This window comes from Hippopotamus amphibius, chromosome 17, assembly GCF_030028045.1.
Source record: "Hippopotamus amphibius kiboko isolate mHipAmp2 chromosome 17, mHipAmp2.hap2, whole genome shotgun sequence".
Taxonomy (NCBI): domain Eukaryota; kingdom Metazoa; phylum Chordata; class Mammalia; order Artiodactyla; family Hippopotamidae; genus Hippopotamus; species Hippopotamus amphibius.
The window spans coordinates 62,357,007-62,383,931 of record NC_080202.1 but is presented as its reverse complement, the minus strand read 5'-3'; the positions used below and the strand labels follow the sequence as shown (position 1 = coordinate 62,383,931).

At 39.9% G+C, this 26,925-nt stretch overlaps 1 protein-coding gene across 1 annotated transcript in view; it reads right to left on the bottom strand.

Moving 5' to 3' along the window:
* Nucleotides 1–26,925, bottom strand: part of LOC130839655 (ABC-type organic anion transporter ABCA8-like) — a 59,125-nt gene that overhangs the window by 16,416 nt on the left and 15,784 nt on the right. Inside the window, 14 exon segments of the mRNA XM_057713880.1 lie at nucleotides 3,837–3,974; nucleotides 5,099–5,232; nucleotides 6,237–6,403; nucleotides 7,950–8,148; nucleotides 10,202–10,321; nucleotides 14,203–14,342; nucleotides 17,175–17,265; nucleotides 18,210–18,348; nucleotides 18,588–18,707; nucleotides 19,167–19,342; nucleotides 20,179–20,205; nucleotides 20,208–20,285; nucleotides 20,999–21,057; nucleotides 22,850–23,018. Of these exon segments, the coding sequence (XP_057569863.1) occupies nucleotides 3,837–3,974; nucleotides 5,099–5,232; nucleotides 6,237–6,403; nucleotides 7,950–8,148; nucleotides 10,202–10,321; nucleotides 14,203–14,342; nucleotides 17,175–17,265; nucleotides 18,210–18,348; nucleotides 18,588–18,707; nucleotides 19,167–19,342; nucleotides 20,179–20,205; nucleotides 20,208–20,285; nucleotides 20,999–21,057; nucleotides 22,850–23,018 (1,757 nt within the window).

Below are 26,925 nucleotides of genomic sequence, written 5' to 3'. Positions count from 1 at the left end.
GGATTTGGTGTCGGGCTGGACAGTGGGTGAGGCTATGAGAGAAGAGGATGGTTTTAGGTTACTGACAGGGTAACGGTGTGCACCGTGCTGCTGTGTGTGGTCAGAAAACATGTTTAGGAAAGGAGAACGTGTCTAGGAATACCTGTACCACATGCTCTGTTTTGGAGGCATGGAGTTTGTGAGTCTGTGATGCCCACCATGGCAATGCTGAGGAAGGAGTTTGGACCAGCCTTGGAGGTGACATTAGAAATGAGAGATCTGGGCTAGAGTCAAATCTGTGAGGAATAGGGCGACCCAAAGCCCTAGGGTGAAACATGCCTGCCTGGGAGATAATGACATCGGACATGGAAAGGAAGCCAAGGGCTGAGATGTTGCAGATTTCCAAAATGCAGACACGGCACCAAGGAGTGACAAACTCCAAAGGAGACAGACACAGACGGAGAGACGGAGGCCAGAGTGGCGGGAGAAACGTGGTGAGACTGCAGCATCACACAGGCCAAGAGAGAAAGCACTCGTGTTCCTCACGGGAGGAGTTTTTAAGTTTGGACTGTGCTAGCCAGAAAGATGGACAGTTCCTGGAGGTTCTGCACGAGAAAGGGAACATTTCATGGATGGTAGTCTCTTCCCTGGGCAACAGGATTACCTTGGAGATGGAGGAAGTGAAACAAATGAAGATGGTACTGAACAGAGGTGCTTATACGAGGTTTCATAGATTTTGTGTAACAAAGCTACAAAAACAGAGCGGTGAAATTCAGGTAGTCTACTGCAGTTTGTAAGGAAAGCTGATGCTGGTTGGCCTGTGTGGGCTCATCTTATAAATTCACCATCCTGTGGTGGCCACTGTCTCCACTCCAGGTCTACTGAATCGGAATCTTCATTAAAACAAGATGCTCTGATAATTTGTAGACCCATTAAACATTCATTTGGATTAATAAAAGAATGCCTCAATGAAAATGTATAAATAGATGAGGGTGAATCAAAACTTATCCTCACTCCAGCTGTAGAATTTAAAGAAGTTTTAATATAACCAGAAGTTTTAATATAACCATTATAATGCAGACAATTTTTGACTCACCCTCATAGATTGTCAGTTAAACACTGGAATTTTTTTCTCTCTCCAAATTCTCACATTTAAAAAATATCACTTCCTTTTTTTCCCCAGCAATCTGTTTTTAATTATCCTTTTTAAACTAGAATTTTCAAAAAATAAAATGTCCCCCTGTTCAATATACAGTTGCATGAGGACTGATGAATGTATATATTCCTGTATCACAATCATAATCAAGGTACCAGACATTTCCATCACCCCCTGTCACCCCCCCAAATCTCCCATGCTCTTTTGCAGTCAATAGCAATTTACTCAAATTATTGTATCCTCCCTTAGAAAACAGAAAATTGAAAAGGCTTCACAGTCATATCAGAGGTTAAAAGAGCCATAGCAAATATGTCTGATGGATGACTGAAACTTTTTGTTAAACTTTTGTTAACTTTTGTTAAACTTAATTTAACAATTAAGTTTCTTACACATCCTTACTAAAAGGAATTTCTACTTCCTTAGCACACATGTGAGGTACATTGTAAGAAGGTAACTCAAGATCTTGGCTGGAGCATATGAAAATAATGACGGCTACACGGTCCACTTTTATATACACATGGGTGAATGGCTGTTAGCCATACATGTTATCATAAAACCCCAGAGTTGCGTGAACTGTAGATAATTTGCTGACCTCTGACATTTGTTTATGTATTTAAACAAATAAGTTAGGTAGTGCTTGTCATGTTCTAGTTCCTATGCTAGGCACAGGGTACTATTATATAGTGTTACAAATACATGGTCCCTGTATCTAAACAGCTCATACAATGCAACATAAAAATAAAACAACCTGATTAAAAAATGGGCAGAAGAAATGAATAGACATTTTTCCATAGAGGAAATGCAGGTGGCCAACAGGCACATGAAAAGATGCTCAACGTCACTAATCATCAGGGAAATGCAAATCAAACCACAAGGAGACATCACCTCACACCTGTCAGAGTGGCCATCTTCAGAAAGAACACAAATAGCAAATGTTGGTGAGGACGTGGAGAAACGGGGGTCCTCATATACTGTTGGTGGGAGTGTAAATCGGTGCAGCCACTATGGAGAACGGGATGGAGGGCTCTCAAAACACTAAAAATATAACTACCATGTGATGCGGCAATTCCACTCCTGGTTATACATCCGAAAAGAACAAAGACACTAATTTAAAAAGATACATGCAGCCCAATGTTCACAGCACCATTATAATTGCCAAGATATGGAAGCAGCCTAAGTGTCCATTAGCAGATAAGTGAGTAAGTAAGATGTGGTACATACACACGATGGAACATTACTCAGCCATAAGAAAAAGAAATTTTGCCATTTGTAGCAACATGGATGGACTTGGAGGGCTTTACGCTAAGTGAAATAAGTCAAACAGAGAAAGACAAATACCGAATGATGTCATTTATATGTGGAATCTAAAAAGTACAACAAACTAGTGAATATAATTAAAAAAAAGCAGACTCACAGTTATAAAGAACAAACTAGTGGTTACCAGTGGGGAGAGGGCAGGAGGGGAGGGGCCATATAGGGGTGGGGGAGTGAGAGGCACAGCCTATTGGGTGCAAGACAGACTCAAGGATGTATTGTACAGCTCGGGGAATAGAGCCGATATTTTGTAATATCTGTAAATGGAAAGACCTTTAAAAATTGCATAAAAAATTTTAGAAAAGCAGCAACATGGTCCCTGTGCTCAGAGAACTCTCTAAGAGCAAACAATATATTTAGAAAATAATCCAAAAGGAATAATTGCAAACTCTGATAGGCATTCTGGTTTCCAAACTAAAAGGGCTTATACATTCCAATCACCTGGGTCTTTTTTTAGAAATAAGATTTTTTTTTTGTCCCACGTATGAGAAAGCTGGTTTGGTAGGTGTATGGGAGGCCCAAAGAATTAATATTTTTGACAAAGAACTGGAGTAATTCTAATGTAACCAGTCTGCAATTCTAGCCTAAACTTTGTCCTAATTTTTTTTCTTTTGTAGCTTTACTAAAAATAATAATAAGGCTACTATTTCTTTCTTTCTTTTTCCTTTCTTTCTTTCTTTCTTTCTTTCTTTCTTTCTTTCTTTCTTTCTTTCTTTCTTTCTTTCTTTCTTTCTTTCTTTCCTTTTCTTTCTCTCCCTCTCCCTTCCTCCCTTCCTCCCTCCCTTTCTTTCTTTTGTGCTGCCTTCTTTCTTTTGTTATTTTTGTGCTGGTCACAGTCCTGCATGATTTCAATTTCACTGCCTCCCTTTCTCTTTGAAAAGATTTTTGTTCATTCTATCCTGCATTAAAAAGTATGGAAGCTCTGAGTGGTGTGTTGATTTCCCGAAGCCACAGAGCTGGCATGAATCCAAATGTTAATTTATCATGCAGCTGTTTAGTCAATAAGAATAAGATTTCGGCACTTAAAAGAGTAATCTGAGGGACTTCCCTGGTGGCACGGTGGTTAAGAATCCACCTGCCAATGCAGGGGTCATGGGTTCATCCCTGGTCTGGGACGATCCCATATGCTGCGGAGCAGCTAAGCCCATATGCCACAACTACTGAGCCTGCCTGCTGCAATTACTGAAGCCTGTGCTCCTAGAGCCTGTGTTCTGCAAAAAGAGAAGCCACCACACTGTCTTTGCACCACAACAAAGAGTAGCCCCTGCTTGCCACAACTAGAGAAAGTCCGCGTGCAGCAATGAACACCCAACACAGCAAAAAATAAAGAAAAAAGATTAATCTGGGAAATTCTAGCTGGAAGAGAGCCCATGAGTTGTATACTTACCCCCCACAATGTGCTTCTGTCCGTTTGTATGCGTGCTGACGGCTTATGCATCCCAAGTAGGCCATTACTAGCAACATCCATGAGAACTGGGAAGCAGTTCAGTCTTTTGGTATTGCATGCTAACGAAAAGCTGTCATTCTAAAATATAAAAATCCAGATTATACATTCTCAAAGACCTTCATTTTTTCCCTAAACAGGCCAAAAGTTAATATTTTAATTAAAAAATCATGTTTTTAAAATGGTGTCCAATAAAACGAAAAACAAATACTGTGTAAGTAAGCCAAAACATGCATATGGGCTGTATCTGACCTTCAAAACACAGATGTCTGGCTTAAGGCTAGACTCAAGAACTGTTGTTGTTTAAGAAGACACAAAAGTTTCAGAATATATGTATTATAAAACCCTTGTGAGTAAATATAAATTATTTGGACTTAAATATATACTTGACATTTGATCAGTGTATAGTATGAGGGTGAGACAAAAATTATCCACACTCCGGTTATATCAAAACTTCCGTTGGCTGCACTGTCTTATCAGCACTTTCTGTTCAAGGCTACTGTCTCCCCAGTAGCTGTGCAGGTGTGAATATGTTACATCAGTTCATTTGTAACTGCGGTGTGAGCAAAAATGGATGACCCACTTGTGATGTACACGAAAGAAGAGCAGTATGCAGTGATTCTTTTTTTGTGGTCTGAGGGTGTGCACGTCCACACACTTCTGCCCACACTGTGGACACTCTGCAAAAGCTTTGTTTTAAGGTGTTAAAGCATCCTCCCTATAGTCCTGATCTTGTTCCATCGGACTTTCCCCTGTGTGGTCCCCTGAAAGCAGCCCTACGAGGACGAAGATTCACTTCTGATGAAGTAAAGACAGCGGTGCATTCGTGGCTCACAGCTCAGCCTAAAAGATTTTTTAATGAGGGAATACGAAAGCTTGTTGACAGACGGATAAAGTGTATTGAAAAGCAAGGAGATTATGTCAAAAAATGATGCATTTGTCTTTCCTAAAAGTTAATTAAAATAAAGTCTACAGCCAGAGTGTGGATAATTTTTGACTCACCCTCCTATTTATTTTGCTACTGTGCGTAGTTTGTGCTGAGAGACAATGACTGATATATAAACTGTATCGTACTAATGACCACAATGGACCCAGCAATAAATAAAAGCAGTATTTGTTTTTCATTTTGTTTCCAAAATTGGAGGCCTGAGCATATTAATATTAGATGACATCTGGGAGAAACGGTTAACTAGAGAGCATCATACCTTCTCATTACCAGACACTATAATGGCTCCGTTATAAGATGGGTCATCTAGGCCATTTCTAGTTCCAAGTACATCCACTTCCAAAGCTATGTTCTGGTTCTCCACAGAATGTATAAAACCATCAATGCTTGTCCCTAAGTCATAGTTAAATAATCGGTTATCACAAAACTAGGAAAATCAATGTCAAGTTGTGCGCTGAAATTATAATTAATGTCATTATGTGATACTTATTGTAATAGGGACTCAGGATATATTTCCACATGATAACATACTTACTATCGTGAATTAAAAATCTATTTACTTCTCATGGTGTTTATGTTTATTTGCTTATGATTTCTGTTCATGTGAAAAAAATTTTAGCACCATATGGCATCTGGAATAGACGTTTTTCCTTCCTAGAATCTTGCAATGAATGGCCATAACCTGGACGTTTATAGCAACATTCTTCATACTAGCCAGTTACTGGAAGAAACCAAAATATCCATCCTTTGAGGGATAATAAATAAAATTGTGGTCTACCCATACAATAAAATATTATTCAACAATTTGAGAAATGAAGTATCGATGCACGCTGCAACAGAGGCACCTTGAAAGCATCATGTTAAGTGAAAGAAGTCAGTCATGAAAGATGACATACTGTAAGATTCTACTCATATTAAATATCCAGAGTAGCAAATCTATAGAAACTAAAGTGAGTTTACGATCGCTCAAAGCTGGGCCTAGCGTGAATGGGAGCGGCTCGTGAGTATGGGGTTTCTTTAGGAGATGAAAATATTCTAAAATGAACTGTTGTGAGGGTTACACAATGCTCTGAATACACTGAAAACCACCAAACTGTACGCTTTAAATGAATACATCATAAAGCCTGTGAATTACATCTCAAGCCGTTAGAAAAGTGTTTGGGTACAAACGCGTTTCGCAAACTGCCACCAGATCGTGTATTTCTCCTTGGCAAACGCTTTCCTAATTCCTGTTCTGTTTTGGGCTTGTATTCATCCTTTCCAAGCCTCGCAGACTGTTTTTAAACACACGCTGAGGAAGCTGAAGGCTCATTTTTCGCTCCCGTGTTTATGTTTTCTGAGTAACACCCTGAGCAGGGAAGGCACCTGGAAATGGAGCATATTTGCCGCACGATTACCTGTTTTATTGATGGTTAACAGCGGAGTGCGGGGACCACGTGGCTGCTGGCCAGGCGCAAGGAAGCATAAGTGAGGAGAGCGTTCCCAAGTGTAGCTGGTCTGATATACTTTCACGAGGACGCGCTCCAAAAGAAGAGGGCCAAATCCAACTGCGAGAATCAACAGCCTACGCGGAAGAAAACTGCTGATGTGCATGCAGTCATTTCCTACCCTTTTAAAACTGAGCAGATCCTCCTGTAATGAGATCAGGAAACTATGAGAATGAAACACATAGCTCTCTGACTCATTTCTCGAGTATTTTGTCCTTCTCCCGCCTCTACACTGGAGATGGCAGAGTGTAGGTATACCCACTGTTCGTTTCTCTTGTTCCTCTCTGGCCACTGGCTGGCCCGCACGACGTCATGGGCTCTGTGTCCTGCGATTCCCCTCTGAGGCCCTACCTTTCTGCTGGTGAATTCATCCACTCCTTGTACTCAGTTTTCTTCATGTCCACCCCTCTTCACATAGTCCCCGCTTCTGTTAGTGACTGCAGGGTTTCTTTAGTGTGTAGGCTCAAATTTTCAGTTATTCTTTGCTCTTTATTCTTCTGTATTCTCCATTTCAAACAAGTCGAAAATGTTCATTCTGTCTTCCAAATCTTTCTCCATTCCTAATTTTACAATCTTCCCTCTTAGTGGAATTCCTGTAAATGACCGGCATCTCTCCAGACTCTGTTATACAGTGCTGCCAGATTAATATTAAAGATTTTTTTCTTAAATCATTGCTCATCTCCTTGTCAAAGATGCTCCGTGAATTCTCATGACTTATTTGTCTGGCAAGTGTTTACTGATGTTCTATTACGTGCCAAGTTTCCTGTCTCTGTGATGCTTCCGCAAAGTTTTCCCAGGCCAGGCACTGCTGCACAGCCGAGGTCCTGTGGACACCCGGGTGTTAATGAGAGGTGACGTGATTCTCAGGGCCAGGGACAATGCCCTTTATGCACACAGCAGGTACGGAGAGCGGGCCACCCTCACTTAAGAGGGCTGGAGGGAAGGCCTGGCATCTGGGGAAGAGCAAATAGGACACCAGGGGAGAGTCCAGACATGCAGGGAAGGGTCAGTAGCATGCCTACACAGCATCTAAAACAGGGCATTTGTCTACGGAATCTGGGGAAGAAGGTCCACATTCCAATGTTTCTGTCACCTTCACAGTGGAAGCTTTGAAGGAGAAGGAAATCACAGGAAAATGTAACTTTACTTCAACTTTTCTCTACAATTGGCTGCAAAACATTATAAATTCTACCCGCTGGCCTGCCAACAGATAGCTGCTAGGACCATTGACTAGAATGGGTATTATGCTCTTAATTTTGTAGATGCACAAATTTATTTTTATTTTTTGTTTTCTCTTGCTGTTAAACGTTAGATTTTTTTAAAATTTTATTTTATAATAGCTTCAGTTTTTTTTCACTGGGGTATACTTGCTTTACAGTGTGGTGTTAGCTTCTGCTGTACACGAAGTGGATCAGCTATAGGTATACATACATCCCCTCCCTCCTGGACCTGCCTCCGCATCCCATTCCCACCCCCTCTAGGTCACCACAGAGCCCCACAAGCTGAGCTCCCTGCGCTGTACAGCAGGTTCCCACTAGCTATCTTAAACCTCAGATTTGTTTGTTAATGCACTGACCGAAAAAAATCAGTGCTCACAGTGATAAAAGATACTCTGATACTCACAGTGATAAAAGAGCTTTTCTTTCATGCTTTAACTTTAATAAGCGGACCCTCGCCATGGCGCAGACTTGCTGTCCCCAGAGAGGCAGGCCAGCGACCGTCTTTCTCGTCTCACTGAGTGAAGAGAGACCTTGTTCCATGTCAACAAGCCTTTCTGTGTCTCCAGCTCTTTCCATTGGGCCTTCTCCGAAACTGGCAGTACCTGCAAAACACAAGACAAGCAATTCATAAAGCCCCACTTCAGACGTACTTTACGCAGCTTACTGCGGGAGTCTGTCTCACCCAGGGGTTCCTGAGAAGGTGAGTGTCTTCTGCATAACTGAGGCATTGAGGGCAGCTGCCCTGAGCGAGAAAATGAAAGATGCATTTCTAGGACAGAAGGAGTAGAAGGGAGATCTTATATAATTTGGATACAGACAGTACGTCCAAGAGGTTGAGATAAATATGCAGGATTGTTATAGTGTTTACGTGTGGCTTAGAAACTTGATAAAGGAAACAATGATCTTAGGTGTTTACCTAGAGCAACAAGCTACAAACTGACATGCTACAAACTGGGAGCTAAGTGTAGATTTTTACATCCCTCTCTTGTAATTTATAGAAAACGTATGGGGAAGAAAATCAGTCAGGTCGTGGAATATTTGAACAACACTATCGCCCAGCTTCACCAAACTGACATCTACACAGCAACCCACACAATAACTGAAGTTCTGTAAATATGTACTCTATACGTATACAGTCCTATAAATACTCCCACATGCCTGCAAGTGTATGTATGTGTATATACGTATACATTTTTTAAATGGAAAAGAAATATTCACCAAAATAGATCAAATGCTGGTTCAAAAACGAGTCTCAGTAAATTGAAAAGGTTTAAAACCATAGGTTATGGACTTCCTGGTGGCGCAGTGGTAAAGAACCTGCCTGCCAATGCAGGGGACATGGGTTTGAGCCCTGCCCTGGGAAGATCCCACATGCCACGGAGCAACTAAGCCCGTGCGCCACAACAATGGAGCCTGTGCTCTAGAGCCTGTGAGCCACAACTACTGAGCCCACATGCCACAACTATTGAAGCCCACGTGCCTAGAGCCCATGCTCTGCAACAAGAGAAGCCATGGCAATGAGAAGCCTGAGCACCACAATGAAGAGTAGCCCACACTCGCCACAACTAGAGAAAGCCCGTGTGCAGCAACAAAGACCCAACGCAGCCAATACATAAATAAAATAAATTAATTAATTAAAAAAAAAACATAGGTTATGTTTTACGACCACACTAAAAATGTGAATGTCAATAACAATAATTTTGTAGGAAATCTACAAATATTTGTACATTGAGCAGCTGGTGACAACAACGTCTCATCAAACTGAGCATATCATTGAAGATATAAAAATTATTTAAAATAACCAAATAGAAATTTTGGATTTGAGATGCATAATAACTGGGAAATAAAATAGATGCACTGAAAAATAAAACTTCAACAGATTTCATTAGGTGGAAGAAAAAAATCAGTGAACGTGACAAAAGCTACATTGAGATCATTAAGCCTAAGGACCAGGAAGGAAAAAAGAACAAAGAAAAATGAAGTCTCAGAGAAACGTGAAACTATCAAACGTACTCACGTATGCTACCACATATAAAAACGGGAGTTCCAGAAGGAGAGTAGCGGAAGAAAGGGTCAGACAGTGCAGCTGAAGAAACAACAGCTAAAACCTTCCCCAGACCGATGAAAAACACTAATCTACGCATATAAGACGCTTCACCAGCTCCAGCAGGAAAATTCAAGACTGACACCTAAACACATCACAGTCAAGCTGTCAAAAGACAAAGACAAAAGAAGCAGCGTGCAAGCAGCGAGAGGAAACAAGTCGCCCCACGAGTCCTCCGTAAGATCTCGGGCTGACTCCCCATCAGACGCCACGCAGGCCGGCAGGCAGAGAGACGACACGTCTGAAGGGCTCCGAGAGAGATTTAACGTCAGCACTTCGTCTGACGTCGCTCTTGGAACACAGGCTGAGATGAGGGGTGAGCCGTGGACAGAAGAAAACGGGCCATCTGGAATAACGAGGCTACACTGGCCACAAAGGTCACAAGGAGGACAGCGTGCATGGTGCCCTCATATACGCTCGTCTAAGGACGGCCTTGGTCGTGGAAACCCACATTTTGCTGTCACGTCTTTGGAACAGTGTCCTATGGAAATATATATTCCACGAGCTACTGTGAATACCTCTACATGATAATTGTCCTGCATTTTATTTACCTGATTCGTCAATAGTCGATTTCGCTTCTAGTTTCAGGAACACCTCATTCAAGGTTGTCATGGAAACACCGTAATTCTCAGTTCCCAGGCCAGAACATCTATCGAGATCCTGGTAAAGTTCTACAGAACAGAGATACACAGCAACAAATGAAAACAGCAAAGTCGTAAGTGAGCTGAAGACAACTTTTCAAGCTAAAAAGTGCAAATATACGAAATTATACTTTCAATGCGTCAGACATTTAAAAAACTAACATTTCGTAATAAGTAGCCTTATCCTTCAAATTTTATATTTTATTTATTAATTTCATATATTGTGTTACAGCCCATATATTTTTACTCAAATATTAATTTATACTCATTTATATTTCTATCAATTTCATTTAAGTTTTTTCTGACTTGCTTTTATGATTATTGAAGTATAGTTGATTTACAATGCTGAGTTCATTTCTGCTGTACAGCAAAGTGACTCAGTTATACACATGGGGGTGAGTCAAAAATTATCCACACTCTGGCTGTAGAATTTACAGAAGTTTGACTATAACTGGAGTGTGGATAATTTTTGATTCACGTGTGTGTGTGTGTGTGTGTGTGTACACATTCTTTTTTATATTCTTTTCCATTATGTTATCTCATCATATTAAATATAGTTCCCTGTGCTATACAGCAGGACCTTGTTTACAATTGGCTTTTAAAATTTAGTTAATAACAGAAATTTGAGTTTTTTCAACTCTAAGCCTGATTAACTGAAGAGTCTTTTCCAGAGAACAGATACCAATGGGATCCATTTGTGCTTTAACCACGAGAAGGGAAAGAGCTAACTTTTGGGGAATTAGTTGGACTGTGCAGAACTTTCTTCAGTTCAGGAAATATCCGTCAAAGGAAGTACATCGGAAATAGATAATTTTTTTTTAATTAAGAAAAAAATCACAAGATCTCATAGAGAATAAGGCACTGACTCAGGGAACTTTCTTGGAAAATAGGCAACTGTGACAGTTAATACTCTCTCTAGCAACTCTGTATTTACTCCTTAGTTCATTCACCCAAAACACATTTGCTTCAGTCGTTGTTCTTAAAACAATGAACAGTGTCTCTGCCTGCCTGGATTTGAATTATAAAGGTTAATTAAATGAAGGTTAAATAAAAACCTAATTTTAAACCCTAGCGTGGTCATAAAAGCCCTGAGGCTGCAACCTGGAGCCTCTCTTTGGGCAAAAGGATAAGTGAAAAGTATCATCTTGATTACAGTACTTTATACAGAAAAGCAGAGAGAAAGAAATCAACATTCACACAGCTCATGAGTAGCGCGCACTGGTCTTCATGGTACCGAAAATGTTACACGCCTCCTCTAGATGACACCTGCTATTAATACGCATTAATTAGGGTTCAATTAATACTTTGCCTGATTATTATAAGGAGTATTTGTCACCATAAAATGTATATTTGAATGACTTCGGGGGTAATTTCTGTGTCTTTATCAACCACACATGTGGCAGGTTTGTTTCAACCAGTCAGTGCAAATTCTCTGAATGACAAACATAATTAGTAAACTTCTTTTTCTTTTTCTTTTTTATTTAATTAATTAATTTATTTTTATTTTATTTTTGGCTGTGTTGGATCTTCGTTGCTGTGCACTGGCTTTTTCTAGTTGTAGCGAGCAGGGGCTGCTCTTCCTTGTGGTGTGCGGGCTTCTCAGTGTGGTGGTTTCTCTTGTTGCGGGCTTCTGTAGTTGTGGCTCGCGGGCTCTAGAGCGCAGGCTCAGTAGTTGTGGCGCACGGGCTTAGTTGCTCTACGGTATGTGGGATCTTCCTGGACCAGGGGTGGAACCCATGTCCCCTGCATTGGCAGGTGTATTCTTAACCACAAGGGAAGTCCCTTATTTTTCTTTTTAAATTGAGCTCTTTATTTTGAGATAATTTTAGATTCACATGAAGTTGGAAAAAATAATAATATGGAGAGATCTGTACACTTGACTTAGTGTTCCCCAATGGCAGTATCTTAAAGAGCCAGAGCACAACATCACAACCACTGTACTGTCATTAATACGGTCAAGATAGACAACATTTCCATCCCATTTAGAGCCACACCCATAACTGTTCATCTGTTCTCCATTTCTATAATTTTGCTATTTCAAGCACGTTGAATAAATTGAGTCATACAGTACTGTTGGGATTGACTTTCGCCACTGAGGCTAGTTCTCTGAATATTCATCCAGGCTGTTGTGTGTACCAGGCAGTAGCTTGTTCCTTTTTATTGCTAAGTGGAATTGCATGTCATGGACGTACCACAATTTATTTAACCTTTCACTTGTTACACTGGGCAGTTTCAGTTTTCGTCTATGCCCAATAAAGCTGAAATGAATATGTACAGGTTTTCGTGTGACCATGTTTTCATGTCTCTAGGATAAATGCCTAGAAGTACAATTACCTGGTTGTTTGGTAGTTGCAGGTTTTATGTTTTAAAGAAACTGCAAACTCTTTTCCAGAGTAACTGTGCCATTTTGTGCTCGCACTCGCAATGCACAAGTGATGCACTTTTCTCCACATCACAGCCAGCATTTAACACTATCACATTAAAAACATTTTTTTAGCCATTCTAAGTACATTGTGACATCTCATAGTGGTTTTAATTTGCATTTCCCTAATGACATATGACATTGAACATCTTTTGATGTACTTTTGGCCATTTGTGTATCTTCTTCAGTGAAAGGTGTCTCCCTATCTTTTGCCCATTTTCCAACTGGATTATTTGTTTTTCACTGTTGAGTTTTCAGAGTTTTTTGTATTTTCTGAATACTAGTCCTTTGTGAGATACAGAGCTTGCAAATCCTTTCTGCCAGTCTGTAGTTTTGTTTTTTTTTTTTTAAGTTTTCTTAACAGGATCTTTCACAGAGTGAAAGTTTTAAATTTTGATGAAGTACAATTTGTAATTTTTTTTTCTTTTGTGAATTATGGTTTTGGTGTCAAATCTAAGAACTCTTTGCCCAATCATAGATCCAGAAGATTTTCTCCTGTTTATGTTCAACTTTGTTAACAGTTTTACAGTTTCTATTTAAGCCCATGACTACACTGGGTCAGTGTCTGTATTTGGCATGAGACTTGGGTAAAGCCTACGGATCTACTTGCTGCAGCACCGCTTGTTGAAAAGACTGTCTTTCATCCATCGAATTGCTTTTCCACCTTTGTCACAAATCACTTAGGCATTGTGTGTGGGTCTATTTCTAGATTCTCTATTCTGTACTGTCCATGTGTCTATCACTCGCCAAGAGCATACAGCCTTGGCGATTTCCGGTTACGTAATGCCACAGCTCACTCCCCTGCTCACCACAGAGTGACCTGGCCGAAACCACAGCTGCCTGCTTCTCCCTGGGCAGCAAAAGACTTGAAAGAGGCTTCCAGAATTTCTGAGCAGGCTGGCAGGGGGTGGTCTTCTCCTGAACAAGGCCAGTCTGGGAAGACTGGGGGAGGTGTCTGCTGTACCGAATGTGCAGACATCAACGCAGAGAATCAAAAAAAGTGAAAAATCAGTTGCAGGTGTTCCCAGGAAACCAGCTAAACCTCTAGAAACGGAGCCTCCTGAGATGCAGCTATGTGTTTACGTGGCAGAGAATTCTAATAGCTGTGATAAAGTACACTATTAGGTACCAGCCTGCAAAACCCAAGGTCTTGTCGAGAGAAGAAAAAGCCATACTTTGGGGGCATTTAACATAATGATTAAGACAAAGGTTTTCAATAATTTGCTAGAATATTCTGCTACACACTACAAAGGGAAAAAAGGACTAAAAAAAAAAAAACCCTAAAATGCCCAGGCATTGTAGTGCAACTACTAGAATATAGTATTTCTCACTAGAGATAAAATAATCCGGTTATTGTACTATTCTTTACATTGTGTTTCACATACTTGAACAATTGTAAGCTCTCAATAAATGCTAGTTATAGTAATTTTCAACATCATCATTAATAATATTATTCATGCATTTCATGTCATGCTGTTCATATACCTACCTGGAAATTTATTTGTTCTTCCTAAGGGCAACGTATAGACAAGTTTTCCTTCACTTTCTGCGGATAATTTGGCATCAGGGATGTGTTGTTTTACAAGTGATGTTATTTTTTCCTGGACACACACTTCATTCAATTACAAACTGGTGTTCAAAAAAAAAAAAGATATATGTTATTTGCCATAGTCTCCAATAGCGTGAAAAAAGTTACTAGTCTCTATGGGACAAAGAAAAATCAATTAAAATCTAACGCAAGACGTGGGCCATCTAAACATGAAATAAGAGGACAGAAAATCAGATCACATAAAGGTGATGGGGGAAAGCAAAGAATGAACTGGTTGGAACTGCTGGTCAGTTACTCAGGGAAAATGCCCAGAGAAGGTTCATATAGACTCGGGTTCTTAAGGAGAGAATAGCTACAGAGTGGAAACACCAGGGACACAGCAGAGCACAGCACAGATGAGGACCGTGCAAGCTGAAAAATGTTGAAGATTTTTCAAAGGGAGTTGAAGTTGGCTAAATAGGATTGTTGAGCAAGAAAAAGGGACGTTTGAGAGCCATCGACATGAAACAGCTTCAGCTGTTTGATTTAGTCACCCGATGCAAACGCATTACGTTCCTGGTTCCGATGCAAACTCATTATGTTCCTGGTATGTGACAAAAATTTAAGTGCTAAGTGTACAAAGATGAATAACACAGCATTATTCTGCTCTTGCAGAGTTGGCTGTCTGGTGGAGGAGACAGGCAGAAAACCAGTAAACAGATAAATAAAGTAATTACCGGTAGTAGGAAGTGCCGTGAAGGAAATGGGGTTAGAGACGGAAATTAATTATGGAAGAATGTGGGTTTGGGTTCATGGGATCACTAGGTTTTGCTTTCTTTGTCATGTTAACCCTCCTGTGACTAAGAACAAAGTATCAAGGACAAAGATATTTACCCAATGTAGAAAAAAATGGTACTTTATTAATCAAGGTTATAAAGTACACAGTAGATAAAATATCAGGAGTGACTTGCCTTTGACACTTTGCCATTTGAAATATGTTATTTAACCTATCTGAATGATTTCCTCACTAAATAGAGTACAGATTCCTAATATCTAGGGCTGGTCTCAGAACTGAATATTGGTGATGTTTGCACCTAGTACGTCCTTAAGAAAGGGTAGCTATTTCATTTGATCAAATGCTTATGTCACAATTATTCTATTTACACGTAAGATAATGAACATACGAGAAATAGGCCGTTTTTAGAAGCAGTAAAACCCATGGAGGCGGGGAGGCAAACAACATCCTGATTATTCATGATGAAGCTGCCCTGAAGATGAAACCAGTTCACGATCTATTTCTGAGCCACCTACAAGCGCGTGTGCTGCGTGCCAGAGGGCCGTCTGAGCGGCACGTGTGTTTCCCCCGAAGAGTTTAGAGCTCGTACGTGGAGGTCAGCAAGCTTTTCCTGTCAGTGGCTAGACAGTAAATATCGCACGCTCTTCCGGCCACGAGAGCTCTGCTGCTGACCACGCGAGCCATCCTCGCTGGTACCCAAAGCCGTGGGAGCAGCTGCGTCCATGCACACTTAATTCACAGTAACAGGAAGTGGGTTGGGTCTGGCTCAGGGGCCACACTTCGGTGGCCAGGACTGAGAAGAAGAAAGAAGGCGATGACACTCATCGCAAGCCCACGAAGAGACTCACGAATCAGGCAGCAGACTTGACCGGCGCGGTTTTACTTTGAGAACATGTTTTATTGCCATGCATGTGTTAGGTGCCGTCTCATTTATTTTTCTGTATCTTTACTTGCAACTAGGCATTATTATTCCCACTTTCTAGGGGAGAAAACTGAGTTTCAGAGAGTTTAATTTCCAAGAAGAGGGTCAAACCGAGTGCCTTAGGAAATTAAAATACTGGAACAATACACGGAGCTGGGAAATGAATACAGGCGTCATGAAGTAGCGTTCAGGTAACTCTTCAGGGCACGAATGGGTGGAAATGGGGTGAAGAAAACTGCCAGCCTGAAGAAGTAACCTCAAAAATGGGAAGTGCAGGTTACAATGTGCAAAGAACAATGAATTATTCATTTTAGCTAGAGGGTGTTGAATGGGGTGAGGGCCATGATATGTTGGACTGGCATTGCTTGGCTACATAGTCTGGACGCTGGTGGTTAAAATGTAACCACTGGAGTTTTTTCTGTTTGTTTGGTTGTTTGCTTTGTCTTGTTATCATCACGTATTTCTTCTTTTTAATGCGTAGATGGTATAAATCAGAGCTGCACTTTAGACAAACTGATTCTACATATAAATTAAAACGTAATTTAAAATATCCATTTGGATACTAGACTTTGAAGTTAAAATACCCAGTTTCAACTCCTGGCTCTACCACGTACTAACCTGGGGAGCCTATCCTTTCATCTGTAAAGCGGAAGTAACCGCAGTTCCTATCTTAAAAAATAGAAGATTTAAGTGAAATGATGTTAAATATCTTGTCTCTGAATTGCTCAAGAAATAACAGCTAGAATACGCTACAATTCAAAATAATGATAAAAATAAAATGAAGGGGATGGGATGGAGAGGAAGAACAAGAGGAAGAGGAGGAGGAGGGGGAGGAGGAGTAAAAGCAAGGAGCCCACCTAAGACATTACGTTAACGCCTTGAGTGAGAGATGCTGAGGGTGTGAAATACGGTGAGTCAGCTGAGAGAGTTTCCTTAATACACAGCATCCTGAATAAACAGTGTGTTGGGAGAGAGTCTCCATCACTAAAATCAGCCAAAACAATATCTCTTATACATACATTCTCTCTCTCTGCCTTTCTCTCTATTTACACACACACACACACACCCCTCTACACAAATATGTGTATACGTTTATGCAGACATCTGTGTCTAATAGTAAAATACATGCTCCTGTACTGTGACATTTTGCTTCAAGCCTCAGGCCCTACTCCAGCCCTTTTCTCCTTCACCCTCAGCCTCCTCAAGTGTCTATACCTTAAGTGATATCCAATGCCCCACTTCTTCTTTAGAAACAGAGAAGAGCCTGCACACGTCAGCTTCCCTTTGGAGAGAAACACTTTTCTATCTGGAAAGGCAGAAGCAAAGAAGAATGTCTGTTAAGAAGTTGCCCGTTCTTTCCGGAGAGAAGACAGGTGGTCATGTACATAATCTCAGAGCTACTGCATTTGCAAACACAGGGCTTCTAAAGACTCATTAGACCAGACACATCTTAATCTTATGTATATATTTTAGGCTACCGTTTTGCCATTCAGCCAGTGAAGGAGGTTAAGTTACATGGGTATATCTTTTTTTTTTTAATTTTTATTAATTTTATTTATTTATTTATTGGCTGTGTTGGGTCTTCATTGCTGCGTGGACTTTCTCTAGTTGTGGTAAGTGGGGGCTACCCTTTGTTGCAGCGAGTGGGCTTCTCATTGTGGTGGCTTCTCTTGTTGCAAAGCACAGGCTCTAGGCGTGCAGGCTTCAGTAGTTGTGGCACATGGGCTCAATAGTTGTGGCTCACAGGCTCTAGAGCGCAGGCTCAGTAGTTGTGGCGCACAGGCTTCGTTTGCTCCACAGCATATGGGATCTTCCTGGCCCAGGGATTGAACCCGTGTCCCCTACATTGGCAGGCAGATTCTTAACCACTGCGCCACCAGGGAAGCCCCATGGGTATATCTTCTAACACAGAGAATCATTACATTATAAGTTGTAATGGGTCAAACGTCAAAATTACATGACTATTTCAAGTTGATTTACCTCAATTTTGAGTAAAAGGATGAATGTCTTTAGAATGTAGCTTCTCGCTTACTTTGCAATAACTGAGTTTTGTGACAGAGTATTGCCCCCGTGTATCAAAGGATGCAAAATCTAGCAGATACAGGGAAACGGTTGTGAGTAGGACTCTTTGGGCCCAGGCATGTCATTAGCAGGATTCAGATTACAGACACAGCTGCCCAGAACACCGATCTGTATTTCTCAGACCTCATGAAGCCCTCATCACGATACCAGGAGGAAGCCAGCACTCACCAGCCAGGATGTCAGCTTCATCCATGAACTGGGTGCTGAAGAGGATCACATGGTCTGATTTCCTCTCTTTCAGGAGGTTCCATACTTGGTGCCTTGAAAGGGGATCCAACCCAGCAGTCGGTTCATCCAACAGGAGAATCTACAGAGCAGGGGTGTGTAGAAAGGGGTTTTCCAGTCAGGTGCAATTCTTCCAGGACACATGTAGAAACCATATTATTTCTATTTAAAAGGGTATGGTACTTACGGTTTTGCCCTTGGGTTTAATGTTCTATCATAAATATTTTATCACATGCGTCCTTTGCAAATGAAAGGTTTGGACTGCTGCCAAAGTTTCTCTTTTAAAAACTTGAATTCATCTCTAAATTGAGCCTCCCTTACCTGAGGGTCTCCTAACATGGCAATCCCAAAGGTTAGCTTTCTTTTCTGTCCACTACTTAAGTTTTGAGCAAGGACGTCCTGAATATTTTTCATTTCCAATGCCAGCAAAACTCTCTGGATCTAGACAAATGGCAAAATTTATGTCACAGACCAAGATTTCTTTCCTTTTTAATTTTTAAATGTATAAATACAAGGCTGGAAAGTGTAATGGTTAAAAGCATGGCTACTGGGCCAGACTGCCTGGCTTGAATCCCACTCCACGTTAACTAGCTGCCTAGTCTTGATCAAGTTACTTGCTCTCCTGAACCTCAGTTTCCACATTTGCAAAATGGGGATAATAATAGTACTGACAGTTTAGAGTTGTGAGGAATAAATGAAATATTATACTTAAAGTTAAGGATAATGCTTGGCACATTGTAAATTATACATAAATGTTAGATATCTAAATAGATTTTTTGTTCAGCATTTATACGATGATTTGTACAAAGATAACTTCAAGAAATCAAAAAAAAATTCATAAAAAAATAGGATTAGCCATCTCATTTTGACCAATACATTATTTTGAACATATTTATATACCTCATTATCCATTTCATGTGGCTGAATTCCTTTTATTTTAGCAAAGAGCCTGAGGTTTTCTCTCACAGTGAGAAAGTCAAATTGCACATTGGACTGTGGACAGACTCCAGTGAGCTTGCTGATGTGTTCTAGGTAGGCCATTTCTGAAAGTTTATTATTATAGATGGTCACCAAACCTATAACAAAGATTAGAAGCTAATATCAGCATAATATTTAAATTAAGATATTTCTCAATGAAAAATTACTATTTACTAATTGCATTTTAGATGTATGACTTTTTCCCTTTTTTTGACTAAAAATTTATCTTGTAGATTCATATTCATTTGCAGGAAATAATATAGAGAGATTCCATGAATCCTTTAGCCTCTATCTTCAAGGTTTATACAATTCAGGCATTATGAACTTCCACTTTAGTTTTGTGGTATATTGGGGAAAAAAACAGAGGTCCCATCTGCCACTTTTCCCATTAAGATGTAATCTATCCATCCCTGACATTTAGGCTTGACGATGCAACACATGGAAACTTAGCAAATGTGATACAAGAAGAGTTTGTGAAGTGCCTCCATCCTGGGGTTTGTCCTCTCTTTGCTCCTGGGGTCATGGGGACCACTGGGTAAACATCCCAGACTAGCCTCTGGAAGATGAAAGTCCATGTGGAAAGAGAGGTACAGCAGTCCTCGCTGAAGCCCTTATGTGTGATCGAGCCTATGTTAAAACATCTAGCCCCAGACACTTTAGTCCAGACAGAAAAACTGCCAGTCAACCCATAAAACCATGAGAAACAAGAAGGCAGTTTTATTCTAAGCCATGGACTTGGGGGATGCTTGTTGTGCAGCAAGAGCTAACAGATACACGTTGGAAGGCCAGATGGTAACTAATGACCATGTACAAATTCCATAACCATTACTTCCATTTTCCCCTAATTATCTGTGTTTATGATTGATGATCAGAAGGACTTGATATTAATAGCTGATTTATTTGTCAATCTGATTTTGGGGGAAAAACCTCTTACCTTTGGTGGGAACAGATAACCCACTATGTTTAACAGCGTTGATTTTCCAGTGCCGCTGTGACCGAATATTGCTGTGATCTGGCCTTCATATATGTCAAATACCAGATCTAGGAAGAAAAAAGGAAAGAGAAGGATGGGAGAGAAAAAGGAAGGAAAAGCAGTAAGGAAGTAAAAAGAAAAACAATTAAAACCATAAATAAAATCTTATCGTGGAGCTAATTGTCTTTTGATTTCCTTGAATGACCACGTTTTCTAAACATGGACATACTGGGTTGTTAAATTCAAAATAAAAATAAATTAAAATAAAATACTTTCATCAATTTATTTTTTAATCCTGTTTTGAAACTCTGAAATTACTTGGTTCAAACGCAAGTAATGATGCTCCTGAGCTCACTGACATCACCTGACACATGGTACGTGAACGTTAATATTTATTGACTAGAAGAATAGATCAATAGTTTAGTAAATTATCATGTGGCTAAAAAGTCCTTGGAGGTAAATGACTTTTATGCACAAAAGAAAAACATACACTATCTACAACAGCTTTGGGATTACAGAGGAGAAATTTAAGTTTGTAGAAAAAATTCCCAGGCTACCTTAGTATTACATAGTAACTCTTTCAAACACATATAATTCTAAAACACACTCATTTTTTTCTACCTTTCATGCAGTAGAAGTAATGTGTCGGAAGGAAATTTATCACGTGGCTCAAACAACTCATTTGAAATCTGGAATACCACCACTACTTGCTCACCAAGAACAAAACAAGTTGTTAAAATCAGGAAACCCATATCGATATAATAACTAATGTTTTCTTTACCATTTAAAGCTTCTATTTTATCAGGCTTTCCTTTATATTCTTTTGTAACATTTCTGATTCTGAAAAAAAGAGAAAGTACTTCAAGGTGTGACAGTTTTCTTCAGTTTGCAATCCTGGGTTTGGTGACAGGATCGGCTGAATTAATCTTCAGGGAACAGGAAGAGCTGGGGTTTCACTTGCATGCAGTCTCATTCGTGGGAGAATCAGCAGGAGTACTGCTTCCCAGCCTGGCTGCACCCTAGCCTCACCTAAGGAGTGTTAAAAACTTACCTGTGCTGGAAACCCCTCACCAGAGTGCTGATTCCGGAGGCTGGAAGGATGGCTTCATGTTAGTATTGGGAACCAGATTCGTCTCTGAACTGCAAAGTCAAGGAAACTAGACCAAGAGGTAACACAGGCATCCAGTACTGAAAGTCTCACTGTGAACTATGGTGCGGGTGGGAGAGAACCTCGGATATTTGGGGTCAAGGGCTACAGAGGTCGGTTAGGACGGATAAGGCTGGAGCAAGGGAGAGAGGCAAAGATCTTAACTGTGAGAGCATGGAGTCCCCAGTTCCACCTACCTGAGCTCAAACACCTACACCACTTAGCAGCTCCATAACCTTAACTAACGTGTCATTCTAGCTTTCAGCTCTCCAACCTGCAGACTTGCAGTGCTTTAGGGCTGTCTTGAAGGATGAGTAAGATATTTCATCCTGTGCTTGATTCATGATAAATAGTCAATAAACATAAGATAATATGGGTTAGAGGATGATGATTATGGTAACAGAAAAGAAAAAAATTAACAGGCTCTGGGGTGGTATTATAGATCTGGAAACCTAGGCACTTTATCTGTTTTATTCTACCAGGTAAATATACAATCCGTAAACGAAATCCAGTTTATGTTTCTTACTTTGTCATCTACTGTTCATCAGATGACTCGGGATCCATTCGTACTGAACAGTTTAATTAGATTTTCCTTGTTTTAATCCCATTTGACCATCATTCCAGAGCATTTATAATTGAATGAGGTGTCAAAGAGGTAGAAGAAAAACAAAAGAAAGACAAACACATCAAATGGAGCCATTGCTTTGCGCCGAGCTGCTCTGCTGGAGGTTAAACCTAGCTTAAGGCAAAAGACAAATATAAGTACGAAAGATAAATGGGACAGGATGAAATGAAAAATGAAGTGGGCTGTAGAAGCTCAGGAGACTGGAGCTATCTGAGACAGGTCACAGAGGACCGACGTGCTGGTCATTGATGGACAAGTAAGATTTAAACAGGACTTGAGGACTTTCCTCCCACCTTCTTATTTGGAAATAAGAGCTACCAGCACCAAACACAATGTACACAGAACGAAGAGAAGCACAGCTCTAAAGGTGCATCTTCCTCAGTCCCCTCTGTTCTGTCTCCAGCTCTTTTCTCCCTTCCCCTTCCCTGTGCTTTCGTCCCCTTTGGAAAGGCAATAAACAGAAGAGAAAAAAGAAATTTAAAAACTTGAAAAGGAAAACGTGGTGTATAACAAGCAAGGTGCAGGCACAGTGTGAATAAATGACACCCAACAAAGAAATGAGTGAGGCCACGGATGGAGACGAGAAAGAACAGGTCAAAGATGGAGCAGCCAGGCATGGTTTCGTTGAAGGATGTTTGTTAGTGAATTCTAAACTTGTGTTTATTGTAAATGTCAACAATACAAGGCAGCAAGGGTTAAGGGAAGTTTTCTTTAAACTTAAAGTGGGAAGTGATGAAGGCAGGCACGGATGCGGTTAGGCAGGCGCTACCTACAGGGCACAGGAGGGAACTTTGCTTGCTTCGGGTGCTAACTCTCAGCTTCTCAATTTTTGGTCTGTATTCCATCTGCATCCTTGTTACCTGATGGCTTCTTTCCCATGGAATTCTGGAGACATTGGTTCAAAAGAGTCATTAGATGAAGGGTTGGAATCTATTTCATCTTCAAGGGCTATGTGATCCGACCTTTGTTGTCTGGACCAAAATGAAGACTTCAGGAAAAACAAGGGTGAATGTCGATGTCCATATTCATCTACGTGACCAAGGGACAAACACTGGATCAGTCACCACAGGAAGGACAGGGTCACCCTCAGGCAGCACAGCAATGCACACTATTTTCTAATAAACCTGAACACATGTTGACACAAGGAATACACGTTTTGACATGTGTACTTTCATAAGGAAAAACAATCAGTGGGGAGCATCTATTTCAATAATTGTTTGTATAAGAAGAAATGAAATTGATTTTTAAAAATCCAGGAGGGAAAGTGGACATGCAGATGGCCAAGAGGCACATGAAAAGATGCTCAACATCGTTAATCATCAGGGAAATGTGAACCAAAACCACAATGAGACATCACCTTACACCTGTCAGGATGGCCATCATCAAAAAGAACACAAATGACAAATGTTGGCGAGGACATGGAGAAAAGGGCAACTTCCTACGCTGTTGGTGGGAATGTAAATTGGTGCAGCCACTGTGGAGAACGGTATAGAGGTTTCTCAAGAAACTAAACATGGAACTACCATATGACCCAGAAATTCCACTCCTGGGCATATATGAGAACCCCCCCAATTAAAAAAGATACATGCACCCCAATGTTCATAGCAGCATTATTTACAATTGCCCAGGTACGGAAACAACAGAAGTGTTCATCAACAGATGAACAGATAAAGAAGATGTTTTTTATATATATATAATATTTATAATATATATAATATTTATATTTATTTATTTATTATAATGTATAATAAAATACTACTCAGCCATAAAAAAGATGAAATTTTGCCATTTGCAGCAACATGGATGGACTTGGAGGGTATTATCCTAAGTGAAATAAATCAGACAAATGCTGCAGGATATCACTTATAGGAGTCTAAAAAACACAACAAACTTGTGAATATAACAAAAAAGAAGCAGACTCACAGGTACAGAGAAAAAACTAGAGGTTACTCATGCAGGGGAGGCACAAACTATTGAGTGTAAGATAAGCTCAAGGATGCAGAATACAATACGGGGAATACAGCCAACATCTTGTAATAACTGTAAGTGGAAAGTAACATTTAAAAATTGTATAAAAATGTTTTCAAAGTCCTGAAGGAGCTGAAATGTTAAGGCTTTTCTTCACTTCAAGGAAGCTAGATACTGGAATATGCCTAGCATGCTGAATTCTATCTAGGAGTCCAGGTGTCATTACACTGGCAAAGGAAGAAGAAATGGAGAAGTTACCACTGAATATATAAAACAAATATTCCAACAGAAAAGAGAATACAATTTAACAAAAATAAGTGACACATTGTAAGAAAAGGAGAGAATGGGGCAAAATAATTTGTGGGAATGTAGAGTGGAATTTTTAAAAAGCTACTTTGTATTTATGCTTTATCTCATCCCCAAATAATAACTTTCCTCTGAAGAAAATTTATTATTTGCTTTAAGAATATATTATCTACGAAGCTCTTTCTGAAAACTAATCCACAGTGTATTTGCACTTAGTAATTGTTTCCGTTTTCATGCATGCCAGGAGATAGTATGAAACCAAATAATTCCATCTTTCTAATATTCTGCAACTGACTTCCACTGTACGATTGATGGGTTTCCAAACTTACGTGTACATGTGTTCAAAACGTGTACTTTTCACCCATGTTCAGTCATTCACTCATACAAAAAATATTTACTGAGCATTTTCTCTACACCTGATATTGGTATATTATTAATCAGTACCCATCTCTTCCCCTTGGTTAGGAAGTCTAGCAAATAAAAGCATGTAGCTATCGTTGGATACGTTCTGCCACAAAATTTCCCCTTCCATGACTCTGTCATTTTATCCAGTTAATTTTCCTTTCTGTTATTCATAGTTCTTGTCTTCAGAAGAATTTTGAACAAAATTGCCTCTGATCTTAAATTCAGGCCTAATGAGTGGATGATAATTAGGAAGAGACTTAAGCAATTCAGTTTAAAGACACTTTCTAGTTATATTAATAAAATGAAATGGTTTTGAAACTGGAAAAAGTGTATGTATGAAAAATGCCTTTGGGACTAGAATAAAATGTTGAGTAAAAAATAAGGTGGGGGATGAAAATGTAACAATATTTGATATAGGAAGAGACTGATGGGGTTCAGAAGCAGGCCACCCCACCCCAAAATATGCTACCGTGGTATATGGATTATTTTGAATTAAAGTTACTCAAGAAACAGCTGGTGCAAGAGCCCTCTGACACTCCTTTGTAGCCCTGAAGGCAAGAAATACATTCTCCAGGGTACCCTCCCTGCAGCTGGAGGGTAGGGGCATCCTCATTGCCAGAGACAGGGATTCAGCGCAGAGAAGACTACATACATAAAATTTGTTACTTCTTCATCAGTCTGCTATCCCAAGCTCAAATCCCTTTGTCAGTTTTTCACAAATACTTGTTTCTTTGTTTAAAAGGTATAGAACTGCCTACTTTGACCACTTCTTGGAATCTTACATTTCTATGAGCTTCCATGCATATGAAATTTAATTTGTTCTTCTGCTGTTAATCTGTCTTATGTCAACCTAGTTATGAAGCCAGCCAAAGATCCTAGAAGGGGAGAAGGGGAAAGTTTTCTTCTCCTACAAGACTAAAACAACACCATAAAAATAGAATATTTAAAGTATTTTTATCATCTGAATATGTTTGAAACAAGGCCTGAAAAAAAGACATGTATCACATAAGGCATATCAATAAAAAGTTTAAATTAATGAAACACTTACCTAAGAGGATACTATTAGGCAAGTGTAGATATAGTGAAATCTGTCCACAGACACACTGGAATAAACACATTGGAAAAATAGACAGACACGGAGGGAAATATAAGTAGGATCTTTTAAGAAGTAGAAGAAAAAAGGAAGGATGAGTAGTTAGTTACGAGGGTCATGGAAGTAAATCTTCTGAACTAAAGTGCTCCAGGGTCCAAGACTCTGCAATGTAAATACAAACAAAGGTCCCTGAGTTTTCGCCATGCAGGCAAAACCACCAAAGTGGAACAGAGGAAAAAGGATTTAAATATATTTCGTAAAGAAGTGATGTTAGCATGGGGCAGAAAAGCTTAGAATAGTAATACGGGAAAACAACGTTCTTCTATATAGCTGAGTAATTTCTACCTCTGATGGCAAAAATAATGTGAAATCATACTATATATATTCAAATAATTCCCCTTGTATAATAAATGTATTAGCCCCAAACGGTAGATCCTGACACTGGGCTCTTCTAAAAGGCAGGGCCTGTGACTGTTCTTAGGGGCTTATCTATAAAGAACATATCAGTTCACTGTTTCAGGCCCTTGCTCTGTGTCTTCACTCTTTTTCTTTTCCCTTCTCCCCTTTCTGCAAGTGCTTAGTCATTGATTTTTTTAACCTACTCAATGTGTTTATTTCGTTAATGATTTCCATAAAATTTTCCAACTTTATGGAAGTATGGTTAACAAATAAAAATTACATGCATTTAAGATGTACAATGTAATCTTTTGATATGTGTATACATTGTGAAATAATCACCACTATCAAGCTTAATATATCTACCATGTCACATAGTTACCGGGTGTGTGTGTGTGTGTGTGTTGAGAACACTTGAGATCTATTGGGTTGGTCAAAAAGTTCATTCAGGTTTTTCTGAAAGATGTTGTGGAATCTGAGCGAACTTTTTGGCCAACCCAACACTCTATTAACAAATTACAAGCATATAAAACACCATTAACTCTAGTGCACATGCTGTGCTTGGGTCTCCAGAACTTGTTCGTCACATAAATGAAAGTTTGTACCCTGGACTACCATCTCCCACACTCCCCACTCCCACCCCAGTCCTTGGTAACCACCACTCTGCTCTCTGTCACTATGAAGTTGACTTTGTTTTAGATTCCACATGTAAGTGAGATCAGCCAGTATTTGTCTTTCTGGTCTGGTTTACTTCCTTGGCATAATGGC